This window comes from Salvelinus fontinalis, chromosome 17 (genome assembly GCF_029448725.1).
Source record: "Salvelinus fontinalis isolate EN_2023a chromosome 17, ASM2944872v1, whole genome shotgun sequence".
In the NCBI taxonomy this organism is placed as follows: Eukaryota; Metazoa; Chordata; class Actinopteri; order Salmoniformes; family Salmonidae; genus Salvelinus; species Salvelinus fontinalis.
Window position 1 is genome coordinate 16,302,547 of NC_074681.1, and position 12,362 is coordinate 16,314,908.

Here is a 12,362-nt window from a genome sequence, read left to right on the forward strand (position 1 = left end):
TGACAGCACCACAGTTACCCTGTTGTAACCTACATCCATTGGCAAACAGTGAAAATGGGACAAAAAGTGCAACACATGCTGCATAATGTCAAGTACTTTTTTTATGTAAGGCATCCATAGTTATGAGAATCAATTTAATAAATCTTTTGTTACAAAATATCAAGGCACGGCTTTCGATTTATCCATTTGGCTCAGAACAGAGATCTTATCACAGTATTTTTTTTTAAATGGAGAATAACTAACTAAGCTAAACTATCAGAGATGGATGGCAATATTACTGTATCCTTCATTCAACTATCTACGTACCAGAGACCTTTTTCTGAGACAGAAAAAGCGCCCTGAGACCTTTTTCTGTCTCAGGACGCTGGCATTTCATCCCCCAGAACATTTCCGAGGTGCATGACTCCATTGGTCTGGCTTGACGTTTAAAAGAGACTGTCAACATCCCCCATCTCCACAAACACAGTCTTCATTTGTGTGTAGTGCTCTACAGTCACCTGACCGTTCTCTCTCCCGATGCCTGTGGAGAGACAACAGCAAATGTTTATTCTTGACACATGCTATTACTATTGTTGACAGTAGTCTACCTAACACAAAATACTGTGGAAAATGTTTATGAAAAAGGCATTCAAACAAACCAACGTGATTACTACACTACAAATAACCCCTACATGTTTACATTCTGATACTCTCAGAGGAAAAGAACAGGTATCTGGTGTGAATACGGTAGGACTACCTGACATCTTGAAACCTCCGAAGGGCACCTCCACAGGGGTGATGTTATAGTTGTTGATGAAGCAGGATCCAGCCTTCAGGTGTTCCACTACACGATGTGCTCGCTTGACGTCACTACAGGCCAGACACATGGCAAGAAACAGGTCAAACACTGAAGTGGGATTAAATGTCTACCTCAAGCTGAAGGGTGGTGGTCATGGTATAATGTAGCAAAACGTTTTGAAACTCAAAAAGGAACACTGACTGTTCTTATTGGACAACTCCAGGAAGTACCGTCCTGTTTCACTCAGTTTCAAAAATGTTCTCTCTACAGAACACAACCCTGATAACTGTGTTATATGACATCACCTGGTGAAGACCCCCGCAGCCAGGCCCAGGGCGGAGTCGTTGGCCCTCAGCAAAGCTTCCTCCTCTGTTTCAAAGGACAACACAGACATCACAGGCCCAAAGATCTCCTCCTTCACACATGTCATGTCATCCGTGCAGTCACCTATGGCCAAGAGATGCAGGGACAAGAGGGAGAGAAAGAAAGAGGTAGATAAATAGCAAACCAGTACAATGAGTATTGGCTAAAGAGACTATAAATACTCCCCTATGTATGTATTTGGACAGTGATGCAAAAAATGTAAATGTGTCTATACTCCAGCATTTGGATTTGATATATGGTGCATATGAGGTGACAGTACAGAATGTCTCCTTTTATTTGAGGGTATTTTCATACATATCTTATTTAGAAATAAAAGCACTTTATAGATCTACTCCCCCCGTTTGAAGATTTGACAAATTTCACTTAGTGTATTAAAGTAGTCAAAATTTTTGTATTTGGTACCATATTACTTGCACACAATGACTACATCAAGCTTGTGACTAGAGGTCTTCAAGGATCCACCTGTACCCCAATACCCGAGACGGGGCCCACGTGGCTCCGAATCCAGAATAATGTCACGGGTCTGGGTCGGCTCTGATAAGATGATTGTCACAGGTCTCGGGTATGTGCAATTTTAAATAACTTGTCCGGTAGGACCCGTACAGATCTGAATGTGACTGCTGCAGTAGAGAGATAAATTCTATAATTTATGCTGCTGGTCTTGCTTTTCACGAGAGTGGAGTCTGAAGCGTGTAGCTTGTTGTTGTCGACAAATCATAAGTCATCAAAGCGCCAATAGGCTTCAGTCATAAAGCCTCCGTGTGTGGCAACAGTTCAGAGATATCTAATCAATGGAAGATGGAATTAAAATGACAGAATTAAAAGTTAAAGGACAAGGACAGGGTTAAATGACCAAGAGCCAACAGGTAGGCTGCTACTTAATATTCTGAATGGAGTTGCTGTTATTTGTAACTGTAGGATGAGAAAGCGCATGCACTGCAGCCTCATTTAACCTAATTAGCTTCTCCTGGTTTTTACATTTTAATTACATTTTTTATTTCACCTTTATTTAACCAGGTAGCCCAGTTGAGAACAAGTTCTCATTTACAACTGTGACCTGGCCAAGATAAAGCAAAGCAGTGCGACAAAAACAACACAGAGTTACACATGGGATAAACAAACGTACAGTCATAAACACAATAGAAAAATCTATACACAGTGTGTGCAAATGAGGTAGGATAAGGGAGGTAAGGCAATAAATAGGGCGTAGTGGTGAAATAATTACAATTAACATTAACACTGGAGTGATAGATGTGCAGATGATGATGTGCAAGTAGAGATACTGGCGTGCAAAAGAGCAAGAATAAATAACAGTATGGGGGATGAGGAAGTTGGGTGGGCTATTTACAGATGGGCTGTGTATAGGTGCAATGATCGGTAAGCTGCTTTGACAGCTGATGCTAAAAGTTAGTGAGGGAGATATAAGTCTCCAGCTTCAGTGATTTTTGCAATTCGTTCCAGTCAGTCATTGGCAGCAGAGAACTGTAAGGAAAGGCGGCCAAAGGAGTTGGCTTTGGGGATGACCAGTGAAATATACATGCTGGAGCGCGTGCTACAGGTGGGTGTTGCTATGGTGACCAGAGAGCTGATATTAGGTGGGGCTTTACTTAGCAAAGACTTATACAGTTGAAGTCAGAAGTTTACATACACCTTAACCAAATACATTTAAACTCAGTTTTTCCCAATTCCTGACATTTAATTCTCATAAAAATGCCCTGTCTTAGGTCAGTTAGGGTCACCACCTTATTTTAAGAATGTGAAATGTCAGAATAATAGTAGAGAGAATGATTTTTTTCAGCTTTTATTTCTTTCATTACATTCCCATTGGGTCAGAAGTTTACATACACTCAATTAGTATTTGGTAGCATTGCCTTTAAATTGTTTAACTTGGGTCAAACGTTTCGGGTAGCCTTCCACAAGCTTCCCACAATAAGTTGGCTGAATTTTGGCCCATTCCTCCTGACAGAGCTGGTGTAACTGAGTCAGGTTTGTAGGCCTCCTTGCTCACACACACTTTTTCAGTTCTGCCCACAATTTTTTGATAGGCTTGAGGTCAGGGCTTTGTGATGACCACTCCAATACCTTGACTTTGTTGTCCTTAAGCCATTTTGCCACAACTTTGGAAGTGTGCTTGGGGTCATTGTCCATTTGGAAGACCAATTTGCGACTAAGCTTTAACTTCCTGACTGATGTCTTGAGATGTTGATTCAATATATCCACACAATTTTCCTGCCTCATGACGCCATCTATTTTGTGAAGTGCACCAGTCCCTCCTGCAGCAAAGCACCCCCACAACATGATGCTGCCACCCCCGTGCTTCACGGTTGGGATGGTGTTCTTCGGGTTACAAGCGTCCCCCTTTTTCCTCCAAACATAACGATGGTCATTATGGCCAAACAGTTCTATTTTTGTTTAATCAGACCAGAGGACATTTCTCCAAAAAGAACGATCTTTGTCCCCATGTGCATTTGAAAACCGTAGTCTGGCTTTCTTTAATGGCGGTTTTGGAACAGTGGCTTCTTCCTTGCTGAGCGACCTTTCAGGTTATGTCGATATAGTACTTGTTTTACTGTGGATATAGATACTTTTGTACCCGTTTCCTCCAGCATCTTCACAAGGTCCTTTGCTTATGTTCTGAGATTGATTTGCACTTTCACACCAAAGTACGCTCATCTCTAGGAGACAGAACGCATCTCCTTCCTGAGCGGTATGACGGCTGCGTGGTCCCATGGTGTTTATACTTGCGTACTATTGTTTGTACAGATGAACGCGGTACCTTCAGGCATTTGGAAATTGCTCCCAAGGATGAACCAGACTTGTGGAGGTCTACAATTTTTTTTCTGAGGTCTTGGCTGATTTCTTTTGATTTTCCCATGATGTCAAGCAAAGAGGCACTGAGTTTGAAGCTCGGCCTTGAAATACATCCACAGGTACACCTCCAATTTACTCAAATGATGTCAATTAGCCTTTCAGAAGCTTCTAAAGCCATGACATAATTTTCTGGAATTTTCCAAGCTGTTTAAAGGCACAGTCAACTTAGTATATGTAAACGTCTGACCCACTGGAATTGTGATACAGTGAATAAGAAAGTGAAATAATCTGTTTGTAAAGAATTTTTGGAAAAATTACTTGCGTCATGCACAAAGTAGATGCCCTAACCGACTTGCCAAAACTATAGTTTGTTAACAAGAAATTTGTGGAGTGGTTGAAAAACGAGTTTTAATGACTCCAATCTAAGTGTATGTAAACTTTCGACTTCAACTGTAGATGACCTGGAGCCAGTGGGTTTGGCGACGAATATGAAGCGAGGGCCAGCCAACAAGAGCATACAGGTCGCAGTGGTGGGTAGTATATGGGGCTTTGGTGACAAAACAGATGTCACTGTGATAGACTACATCCAATTTGCTGAATAGACTGTTGGAGGCCATTTTGTAAATGACGTCGCCGAAGTCAAGGATCGGTAGGATAATTAGTTTTACGAGGGTATGTTTAGCAGCATAAGTGAAGGAGGCCGATTCTAGATTTAATTTTGGATAGGAGATGCTTAATGTGAGTCTGGAAGGAGAGTTTACAGTCTAACCAGTCACCTAGGTATTTGTCGTTGTCCACATATTCTAAGTCAGAACCGTCCAGAGTACTGATGCTAGTCGGGCGGGCAGCGATCGGTTGAAGAGCATGCTTTTAGTTGTACTTACATTTAAGAGCAGTTGGAGGCCACAGAAGGAGTGTTGTATGGCATTGAAGCTTGTCTGGAGGTTAGTTAACACAGTGTCCAAAGAGGGGCCAGAAGTATACAGAATGGTGTCGTCTGCGTAGAGGTGTATCAGAGAATCACCAGCAGCAAGAGCGACATCATTGATGTATACAGAGAAGAGAGTCGGCCCGAGGATTGAACCCTGTGGCACCCCCATAGAGACTGGCAGAGGACTGGACAATAGGCCCTCCGATTTAACACACTAAACTCTATCAGAGAAGTAGTTGGTAAACCAGGCGAGGCAATCATTTGAGAAACCAAGACCTGTCGAGTCTGCCAATAAGAATGTGGTGATTGACAGAGTCGAAAGCCTTGGCTAGGTCGATGAATACGGCTGCGCAGTAATGCCTTATCGATGGCGGTTATGATGTCGTTTAGGACCTTGAGCGTGGCTGAGGTGCACCCATGACCAGCTCTGAAACCAGATTGCATTGCGGAGAAGGTACGGTGGGATTCGAAATGGTCGATAATCTGTTTGTTAACTTGGCTTTCGAAGACCTTAGAAAGACAGGGTAGGATAGATATAGGGGTGTAGCAGTTTGGGTCTAGAGTGTCACCCCCTTTGAAGAGGGGGATGACCGCGGCAGCTTTCCAATCTTTGGGAATTTCAGACAATAGGAAAGAGAGGTTGAACAGGCTAGTAATAGGGGTTGCAACAATTTCAGGCAGATAATTTTAGAAAGAGAGGGTCCAGATTGTCTAGCCCGGCTGATTTGTAGGGATCCAGATTTTGCAGCTCTTTCAGAACATCAGCTATCTGGATTTGGGTGAAGGAGAAATGGTGGGGGGTTTGGCGGGTTTCTGTGGAGGGTGCCGGGCAGTTGACCGGGGTTGGGGTAGCCAGGTGGAAAGCATGGCCAGCCGTAGAGAAATGCTTATTGAAATTCTCAATTATAGTGGATTTATCGGTGGTGACAATGTTTCCTAGCCTCAGAGCAGTTGGCAGATGGGAGGAGGTGCTCTTATTCTCCATGGACTTTACAGTGTCCCAGAACTTTTTTGAGTTAGTACTACACGATGCAAATTTCTGTTTGAAAAAGCTAGCCTTAGCATTCCTAACTGCCTGTGTATATGTGTTCCTAACTTCCCTGAAAAGTTGCATATTTTGATTGTGTCACAGATTATGTTTTGTCCAATAGGAAGTGAATGGCGAATAATGTATTATCTCATTTTGGAGACACTTTTATTGGAAGTAAGAATAGAAAATGTTTGTGAACATTTCTATGTGAATGTAGATGCTACCATGATTATGGATAATCATGAATGCATCGTGAATGATGATGAGTGAGAAAGTTATGGGAGAAAGATAATAGCCCTCCAAAAATGCTAATCTCTTCATTATTGGCAATGGGTGAGAGGTTAGCATGATTTGTTAAAGCCTTTAACTTTCATCATTGTTCATTCATGATTTTTCCTTAATCATGGCGTTATTAAGATTTATTTAGAAGTGTTCAGAAACATCTTACCTACTCACTTAGAAAGTAAATTACTCCAGTCATCATTCAGTTCCTATTGGGCAAAACATAACCCAAAACACAACGAAAACTAACTACAAATGCATCCAACGAGTTTGTAGTGTCACAAGCTTGATGTAGTCATTGCGTGCTAGAAATATGGGACCAAATATTCAACTTTTTTACTACTTTGGTAAACTAAAAGTGAAATTTGTCAGAATACTCACATCTTCAAACGGGGGAGTCTAGATCTATGAAGTGCTTTAATTTCTAAATGAGATATGTATGAAAATACCCTCAAATAAAAGGTGACATTCCATACAGTCACCTCATATAAAAGATTTGATCTCAAATCCAAAATGCTCAAGTATAGAGAGTCCAAATACATAGGTAGGGGAGTGTACTTCCAATAGTCCATAATAATAAAAACTAGGCTCACCCAATACACATGGTGTCATGTAGTATCCACCTCTGAGTTTGGGATCTAAAGGAACGAAGGGTTCCCCTCCACACAACACCTTGGCACCCTAGAGTCAGAGTCAAAAGGTCTTACTTCATCTCAGTCATGCAGTCAGTAAAGCAGTCAATTTACTTGTCAGTGACATAATTTTTGCCCCTTATTATTGGTCTGATCTAATTCTTACGGCTTACCAGGAACTTAAGATAATACTATTGAAAAAATATACTTTTAGTCTCTTTGAATTGTACCTCTTTCCTGGCCTGATCGACGTAGCCCAGGACTCTGTCAAGGTGTGGCCGGCTGACCAGTGCTCCCATACGGGTGCTCTCCAGTAGTGGGTCCCCTATCTCAATGTCCTTGGTCCTTCTCACAACCTCCTCCAGGAACTCAGGCAACATCTGCCTCTGAACAAACACCCGGGTCCCATTGCTGCAAACCTGGGTTGAACAAAGACACACAAGGTAAAAAAAAGTACATTCATAGAGGAGCTGGTGTTAAGGACTGTGTCACTGCATTGAAAGAGCTGAAACTTGGAGAGCTGAAAGTTGCACACCCTACACCCTACCTGGCCCTGGGACAGGAAGTTGGCCATGAGAGCCCCCTTCACTGCGTTCCCCAGGTCACTGTCCTCAAAGATGAGCAGAGGAGACTTCCCACCAAGTTCCAGAGTCACTTGCTTTACCCCCTTGGAGCACATTTCCATAATCTGAGGGTTAAGAGTGTTTTGTTATGTGTTAATGCCAAAGACTACTTTTCCCATAATACAATGGACATTGTATGAATTATAGTCTCAACACAAAAAACATAAATTGCGATCTTATTCTGGGATTGTTAGATTTACCTTCTTGCCTGTGGGCACACTGCCAGTGAAGGAGACCTTAGCCACATCCGGGTGGTGGCAGAGCAGGTTGCCCGTCTCCTGCCCACCCTGAACTATGTTGAACAGTCCCTCTGGGGCCCCGGCCTTGGCATAAATCTCCGCCAGCAGCACCGCCGTCACTGGAGTCATAGGTGACGGCTTGAACACCATGGAGTTGCCTGATGGGGTGAGAGCAAGACAGAGGGAAAAGGAATGTTTGTGTATTATTGAACATTTTTATTTCAATCTGTGTTTATGTCAATGTAAATTGAGCAAGTTTAAAAGATTACTGTTGCATTGTTTTGCATAGTAACAATTATGGGAATAAAGTGTGTGTTTGACTTTATATTGTAACTTAAAAGAGTGTGTGGTCATACCACAGGCCAGGGCTGGGGCCGACTTCCAGGCTGCTATCTGAAAGGGGTAGTTCCATGCACCGATCCCCACACAGACGCCTAGAGGCTCCCGCCGTGTGTAGGCAAAGGAGCCTCCGGGTAGCTGGACATGCTGGCCTAGATGGACAGAACGGGCAAACAGTGACAATCAACACCATTAGTGGTCAGCGGCATACCTAATCATCTTGATATCTTTACTACACACTAATGCCAACAATCCTCCCCCCAACTGCATCAGAATTCCTATTATGGCCCAGTGTAACCCCCCCTATCCATCATCATGCCAACCTGCCAGAGTGCTGGCCACCCCAGCGTAATACTCTATACACAGTCTGGCAGAGTCCACGTCCATTCGGGCTTCTGTGATGGACTTTCCGTTGTTCACCACCTCGATCTCCGCAATGTCCTCTCTCCTGTTCTGTTCACAACAGGAGAGCAAGTTCAATTGTCAGAGACTTCAATCCAAAAACTCAAATGAACTGACTTTGAGTGCAATCCAAATTAGTACACTCAAGTTAACCTACAGCATGTGCAAACAGTATAATCTTGAGCAATGAGATGGATTCTGTGTTCAGTTCTGACTGTATGGGGGGCAGAACAGACTGTGAATTTGGAGTGACTGATCATCAAACTCTGGTATCAAAAAGAGATGCATTCTGGGATGGATACCTCAATGATACGGGCAGCTTCTATCATGATGTGTGCCCTCTCCATCCCTGATGTCCGGCTCCAGGCCTGGTAGGCAGACTGGGCTGCCTGCACTGCCTGGTTCACCTCCACAGACCCACAGATCTCTAGCTCACACAGGACCCGACCTGCCAGCACAAAACAGCAGCGCTTGTCATACACACACACACTGGACAAACTATCTGACATGCTATGAGAAACATGACAGAAGTTATATCAACGTAGTACAAGGAAATTGTGTATTCCTCCACTCCAGTGTAGGGTATTATACACATCAACTATGCCTATACCCATTCAGCTTAGTGTGACCATAACAAGGAAACAGTGTAAAGTTTATGACAGGATACATGTGTGTGTGTGAAAAACAATTGGTTTTCAGCCAGCTTAATAAAATGACAATGACTTCAGATCAAAGCCCAACAGTGAAGATGAATCAATATAAGAAAGCATTTGGGGTTAACATCAATTAATATAGACCTAAGATCAATTTCAGTTTTTCATTAACCCTTAGTGGGACTTTGACCTCCACAGTCCCAAATGAGGCGCAACCATAGAGATAAAGGACTCATCTTCGTATCTGTGCCATTATAGCGCTAGTCATATACACACACACTGGACAAACTATCTGACATGCTATGAGAAACATGACAAGTTATATCAACAAGTAAATTGTGTATTTCTCCAATTCTGATGTGGGTACACCCATCAACTATATACCCATTCCACGGAGTGTGACTAACAAGGAAACAGTGAAACATGTATTACATGATACATGATGTGTCGTGTGACAAACAATTGGTTTTCAGCCAGCTGAATAAAATTACAGTGACTTCAGAGCTAAGTCCAACAGTGGAGGTTAATCAATAAAAGAAAAAAGCACTTTGGGTGTATGAACATGTAAAAATCAAGTTCTGATAAAATAAATCGTTATAAAAGTCGACAGAGCTTTCAGAGAGTACTCTTTAGAAACCAGGTAGCTACCAGTTGCAGGTTCGTAAACAAGCTCAGTGGTTGACACATCCTTGATCTTTACGCGGTCTCCGCACCAGAAGTTCAGCGGGACTTTGACGTCCACGGTCCCCGATGAGGCACAACGTAGAGCTGCAGAGAGTAGAGCAGCAGGTCGGAGCAGCCGGAACAAAACAAGCTTTTGAAGCATCTTTCTGACAGTCGGACTTCGGACAGTGGACACCTAACTACAACGGCAAAAAACAATAGTCAAGTCAAAAACAACAGTGAACAAAACCCTCAAGCAATAATTATGCATTTATGTTAAAAAATGTAGCAGGCTAACGTTAGCTGGCAGTCGAACTGTGGCAACAATTCAACTATCCGTAAACAAATATAGCGATTCACTGACAGTTGTAACAAAATAACAGTTCCACATGTCGTTGCAATGAACTTACACAAACATGTCCTTGTAGAAATGTTAAAGATGTTTTACAATGCGATCATCAAATGTAAACTTTATATCTTAACCCCAAAATGCACGACCCCGAACTGCTGCTACGGAAATTAACCGTAACTACAGGAGAACACGCGCAAAGCAATTCAATCCATGCAGCTGTTGGGCTCTTGAGGCAAAGAAAAAATGACATTAAAGAGGTTCAACACCTTAAATAGTTTATTAATTATGTAGAAACCAATGACATGTTGGAAATCTAAACCTGCTAATCTCAGTACAGTTGAATTGATCAACAATTAGCACAAACAGTTCATTAACTGTACAATGCTGAGGAAAACTGAACAACATGAAATCTTACATTGGCAAATTTACATTGATGTTTTTGATGTAGTTTGAGGTTACAGAGAACTGGGAAACTTTTACCACACTGCATACAACTAAATGGCTTCTTTCCACTGTGAAATCTCTCATGTCTTTGGCAGTTGTCCTGCCTTGCAAACATCTTGCCACAGAGTCTGCAATTGAAAGGTCTCTCACCCGTGTGAACACTCTGATGTGACTTAAGTCTATTTTTCTGAGTAAAACTTATCCCACACTCAATACATCTGTATGGCTTGACTTCAGCATGAGAGTGTTGGTGTGCTTCCAGTTGACAATGGCGGTGGAAGCTCTTTCCACACAATGAGCAGATGAACACTTTTTGGTTTGGGACAGCTCTCCAAACATTTACCATCCTCTTTGTTTTCAATCTGTTCTTATTAAGAATATGCTCTTGGTTGTGTGAGTGTGACTCTGATGTGCTCTCAGTTGCTCTCAAGAGCCCTTGTGAAGAATGTCCTGGCTTCTGCAGTCTGGGATGTAAAATCAAGCCCTCCCTCACAACAGGATGCAGAGTATCTCTGTACTGCCCCTGCTCAGCTACAACATGTATGGACTCAAACATGGCATTGTCATGATACACAGGATGCCTCTCAGGCTCCACTTTCAGTGGGACAGTGCTGAATATGTCATCCAGTGGTTTCCCTACAATGGACAAAGAGTTACAGGAAGGATGGGATGGGATGGGAGTGGGATATTGATCTGCCTGAGATGAGAACATCTGTAAGCATCTCCCTGTAGAGTAAGACCCATCTGGGTGGCCAGAATTATTCCCACTTAGTCCTTGTGTAACAGAGGACCACAGCTGACTATCTCTCTCATCCATTCTAAAGTCCACACTTTCTGTGATTCCTTGACCTTCTATGGTTCCCTGGGCTACATGTTCTTCCACCTGCTCTGCTTTCACCAGAAACTCCAGTCCACCCCTCGCTTCTTCAAGGTGTCCAGACCGCTGCAGCTCATTGAAGCTCTCTACTGGGTTCTCTACAGGCATGGCTTGGGATTTTTGGTTCTCTTCATCACCTGGAAGTAGAGTAATTGTAAAGTAGAGTAATTGTAAAGCAATCAAACAAAACCTCGAACAATGCAAAATAACCTGGCTTCATAGCTCTAAGAGTCAGTTTGCGTCTTACCTTTTTGTAGAGTCCCACTCCCAACTTGAATTTCCCTTCCTCAGTTCTCTTTCCATCAGCTGTAAACTATTTTGAAGGCCTTCTATCTCCTTTTCTTTCCCGACACATTTCAAACTGAAGCACGACGGTGCCCTCGTCCATAAATGTGGTTATTTCTGCAAAAGCTGCCTTTGATAGCACATCCATGATTGCAGCTATTTGTGTACTGAATGAAAGTGTTAGACATTGTTCTTCTAATAAAATCACCCTTGTTACACAAAAACAAATATGCAGTGCTAGTGCCTCTGTGAAATGTTTATAACAATTGTATTTACTATCGTACAGCTTGTCGAAGCTGGCAAGCAGCATTGTTTAATGTCCGTAAATTAGGACAGAAGGGGTTACCGTAAACGTTGTAATACATGCCCTTATTGGTTTACGGAATAGAAACATACAGTATGACAAAACATACACTACATGACCAAAACTATGGGGACACCTGCTAGTCGAACATCTCATTCCAAAATCATGGGCATTAAAATGGAGTTGGTTCCCCTTTGCTGCTATAACAGCCTCCACTCTTCTGGGAAGGCTTTCCACTACATGCAGTTAGAACATTGCTGCGTGGACTTGCTTCCATTCGGTCACAAGAGCATTAGTGATGTCGGGCACTGATGTTGGGCGATTAGGTCTGGC

At 42.6% G+C, this 12,362-nt stretch overlaps 1 protein-coding gene across 1 annotated transcript; it reads right to left on the bottom strand.

Moving 5' to 3' along the window:
• Window positions 1-83: 83 nt before the first annotated feature.
• On the bottom strand, window positions 84-10,297 carry aldh9a1b (aldehyde dehydrogenase 9 family, member A1b). Its single transcript, XM_055866366.1, has 12 exons — window positions 10,178-10,297; window positions 9,753-9,967; window positions 8,754-8,899; window positions 8,373-8,502; window positions 8,067-8,201; window positions 7,672-7,868; window positions 7,396-7,536; window positions 7,079-7,267; window positions 6,810-6,897; window positions 1,084-1,225; window positions 737-849; window positions 84-520 (listed from the first exon to the last, which is right to left on the bottom strand). The coding sequence occupies exons 2-12, from the start codon at window positions 9,928-9,930 to the stop codon at window positions 426-428; spliced, it is 1,554 nt and encodes a 517-aa protein (XP_055722341.1). The 5' UTR covers window positions 9,931-9,967; window positions 10,178-10,297; the 3' UTR covers window positions 84-425.
• Window positions 10,298-12,362: the final 2,065 nt, after the last annotated feature.

Excerpts from the sequence above, each read along its gene's own strand:
- aldh9a1b (XM_055866366.1), bottom strand. The coding sequence starts at position 9,930 with ATGCTTCAAAAGCTTGTTTTGTTCCGGCTGCTCCGACCTGCTGCTCTA. Across the intron at positions 7,537-7,671 it reads GTGTGCCCACAGGCAAGAAG|ATTATGGAAATGTGCTCCAA; the intron begins GTAAATCTAACA and ends CTTAACCCTCAG. Across the intron at positions 7,268-7,395 it reads ACTTCCTGTCCCAGGGCCAG|GTTTGCAGCAATGGGACCCG; the intron begins GTAGGGTGTAGG and ends TGTTCAACCCAG.